This window comes from Pinus tabuliformis, chromosome 2_2 (assembly GCF_031772625.1).
Source record: "Pinus tabuliformis cultivar Carrire ecotype Pingquan chromosome 2_2, CPIR1, whole genome shotgun sequence".
Lineage (NCBI taxonomy): Eukaryota > Viridiplantae > Streptophyta > Pinopsida > Pinales > Pinaceae > Pinus > Pinus tabuliformis.
The window spans coordinates 920,650,193-920,653,952 of record NC_142300.1 but is presented as its reverse complement, the minus strand read 5'-3'; the positions used below and the strand labels follow the sequence as shown (position 1 = coordinate 920,653,952).

Below are 3,760 nucleotides of genomic sequence, written 5' to 3'. Positions count from 1 at the left end.
TTTATGGTAAAGGAATTAACAATAAGTGGAGAATTTTGATTTTTGGTCATTATTGTAGGTAGTGGGAAATTATTTTGGGTTTTGATATTATTGGGAATTGTGAAAAAAATATTAAAAAATTATATTTTTTTTAGACTCAACTAGTAACCAAATAGATTATCTTTCAAATCATATTGAGCATTTGACTTAGATTTCTTTCTGCAAATCATTCAGAAAATGTGTTTTGATTGACTGTGCTTTAAATCCATGGTCAAAAAACTCAACACACAACAGATAAACTATCCAAGAAAGTTTTGGATCTCTCTGTTGGAACATTCAGTAATTGAGAATCTGTGATGGCTCGATAACCTAAGCTTTTGACATTAGGATGCAGATTTTGGCTATATCTATGTTGTTTGTATTGCAGAATATGTCTATCTTAGTTTTCCGATTCTGTGTAATTTCTCACAATAATTTGTATAAAGGCACAGTGATCGTATCTTATTTTTCCTGTTATCTTTTTTTATCATCAAATAATATCTCGGTCTTTTTTATAAAAAAAAAAAATTCCAGGTTCAACCTAACATGTATACTTCTTTCCTTGAAAACAAAATCTTTTTCTTTCTTTCGAGAACTATACAATCATTATTGCAAAAAAAAATATGATTTAAAAATCGTTGAACAGGCGGTGCGTGGAAGAATATTAATATATAGACAACCCTAACGTAGTGAGTTTGAAAGCATGGATATGTTAAAGAAGTCGAGGAGATTTTGAATGTATTGATTGGCCAGAACCACACCGAATGCAAATTTATCGTTAAACAATGTAACTCGTTGCTTCAATGCCAAACAATTCCAATATCAAATCAGGCATCAATGTCTCAATCAATGAACAGAAGACGTTAAAACCATTCTACTTGTATTCAAAATGATTTCTGGACCCACTTTTTCCTCTAGATTGAGCTTTCATATACATGGCAACAAAAGCACTCTGTTCACCTTTGTCAAATACTAATTAGCACACCTTTATAGTTTAACCAAGTAATTCGAATACAAAAAACAAAATCCGCCTCTGCCGGATGTCTTGCACATGGATGATTCTTGCTGTGGCAAGGCAATGGCGGGTATACTCTTACTAAAAACATGAGTCACTTTGAATGCATTAGGATGAGCGCGTTGAGAACATCTTCACTCTGTCTGCCAAACACACTCACGCATGCCTCCCTTGCTTGGTCTGATGCACGTCGTGCATTAATTGCCTCATTTTCATCCGCCATCGAACGCCGGAAACTTTTTAACCCCCGTGCTGCTATGCCCAGATTCTGTATGTCGCCGGGCACCGTGCTTTGAATAACCTCTATAAGCTTCTCCCAAGAGAAGCTATTTAACATTGTAGAGACGACGTATGCAGACCAAAAAGATGCGCGAATCCAGAGCTTCTCTTCTTCGGTTTTCAACACATGGGAACTCCGGATGATCTCCTCTGCCTCTGGAACAAACCTTGCAAATTCTGCATTTTCCCGATGACTCATTTCTGCACTTTCCCGATGATCCAATTTAACCAGCAATTCTTTTGCTTGGTCATCCAATTGCTCAAATTTTAAGGCAATTATAGGTTCCAGGAATTTCCTGAATGAGTGCTCCAGAATGCATCTCTTACACTTGCACTTGAAACGCCAGTTCTTACAGTGAGTTTGGCGCCGTAACAAGGGAACCAGAACATCAAAATAAGGAATAGTGATCTCTTCTCCACTTCCGATGGGCTTGGAGGCATGTATAAAAATGGCATTTCCCACTACCCGCCACCTCGAGTTCGCCAGGCAGGAATGGTTAATGAGGGAGGGCAGCAGCCAGAGTCCGGTCCTTTTCCGTTCTTCCAGACCGAGTCCGGCTTCATTTATTTTCGATTTTGAAACTAATGTCGGTACGCTTTCACTGAATGAGTTCAGTCTTACAATATCCCGAATACGGTTAACGTCCACCTGCAAAATTTCATTTTGTACTTCTGAGCCCGCGAGGATTCGATCGTCCGTCTTAAACAGATCTATGGCAGGGACATGAAGGCTGCTGGGTGTAGAGGAATTGAATAAACTATAAAGTTGACGGAGCAATCTCTGCGATTTCCTGGCAGCACAAACTACCGCGGCCACAAGATCTTCTTGAGACGCGGAACTCAATTTACACCTGTTGTCCACATGAAACATGGCGGTAGAGGCGCTCTCACAAGCCACTGCGACAGCGTTGCTTACCAGCAAGAGCTGCCCGGCCCCTATTTCTTGGGTGGCGTAAAGTCCTCGGCCGCGGCTGTCTTCGGTCATCTTGATCTCCACAGAACCCACGAAATCGGCCACTGTCGGAGGAGAAGATGCACGTTCGAGCAGGTAGTCCGAGATGTCATACTTGCCATTCAGGCTCTGGGCATACAAAGTATTGGCCTGGTGAAGGGCGTCTTGTATTTCCTTATGCGCTGGGCTGACCTCGGTAGCTTTCACCAAACATTTGCATGCCGCTGCATACTGCCTGAGCCCGATCAGAGCTCGCCCTTTCCTGTAGAGCGCTTTGAGATTGCTGGAATCGATCCCAAGGGCCTGGTCTGTATCCTTCAGCGCCAGCTCAAATTCCTTCATCTGAAGCCTTGTCTCCGCTCGGTTGGAATACGCTTGGAGGAGGCAAGTATTGATATTATTATTGTTGCCAGAGGACTTCTTGAGCTGAAGTAGAGAGGCGTCGATGCACTTCGTATAATTCTCGGTTGCTGCGTCCCACTTTTGTTCTCTGAAGCATCTATTGCCCTCTTTTCTCAGGTCGTCCACATCCACATGAAGCTCCGTCCGTTTCCCCTTTTCAATAGCAAATTTCAAAACATTGGCGGGGTTGTCGACGCGTATGAGAAGGCCACCATCACTCGCGATCTTGAAATAGGGCTCCTTGATGGCCACCTTGTCACCTCTCGGGAAAAGCCTCTTGATGTCCTCCTGTGAGGTAGCAGCGTTGTATATTGCCAGCCTGACAGCGAGGCCGTTATCGTCCTCAAGCAAAGTCATGATACCGCTTATCCTGTAGGCATCCGCACACAGCGTCCCATAAACAACACGGCCGAGGTGAACTTCCCCGATCTTCAACTCGTTGAAGGAAATGGGGTTCAGCTTTTCCGGTGGAACAGAACAAGCCGCGCCACCGCTGCCACTAGGGTCCAAGAAAGACGTTCGTATCTCAAACTTGCATTCTGCTGCGGTCTCCCTTCGCTGACGGGCGATCTCATCGTGGATTTGGAGGAGGGCTCGCTTATCGAATCTCTGGGAGGCGTCATGGACGACGAGGACTTGCTTCTTCAGTATCTCTAAGTTTTTCATTAAGCGATGCAAGTCACCCATCCTTCTCCAGTTCTCCTTACCGAATTCTTCGGCTGTTAACTACGACTTCAATACGTTCTCTTATATTTTCTTGCATTGCACATTTCTTATGTGCCAAATTTATATTGAAATACTGGAGGCCTGGTATCACAAACCCTTCACACGAGTGATGTGTCGATACCTTCCTTTTCTCAGAAGAAAGCTAGTTCCATCCATCGTACTTTCAGACTTGAGATACTCCCCGTTTCTTTTTCTTTTTCAAAAGCGGCTCCTCACATCCATCCTCGTCATACCTTCCTTTTCTCAGAAGAAAGCTAGTTCCATACATCGTAATTTCAGACTTGAGATATTCCCCGTTTCTTTTTCTTTTTCTTTTTCAAAAGCGGTTCCTGACATCCATCATCGTGATACCTTCCTTTTCTCACAAG

General features: G+C 43.2%; 1 protein-coding gene across 1 annotated transcript; it reads right to left on the bottom strand.

Moving 5' to 3' along the window:
- Nucleotides 1-1,127: 1,127 nt before the first annotated feature.
- On the bottom strand, nucleotides 1,128-3,353 carry LOC149196060 (methyltransferase FGSG_00040-like). Its single transcript, XM_089408139.1, has one exon. The coding sequence runs from the start codon at nucleotides 3,351-3,353 to the stop codon at nucleotides 1,128-1,130; it is 2,226 nt and encodes a 741-aa protein (XP_089264265.1).
- Nucleotides 3,354-3,760: the final 407 nt, after the last annotated feature.

Excerpts from the sequence above, each read along its gene's own strand:
- LOC149196060 (XM_089408139.1), bottom strand. The coding sequence starts at position 3,353 with ATGGGTGACTTGCATCGCTTAATGAAAAACTTAGAGATACTGAAGAAG.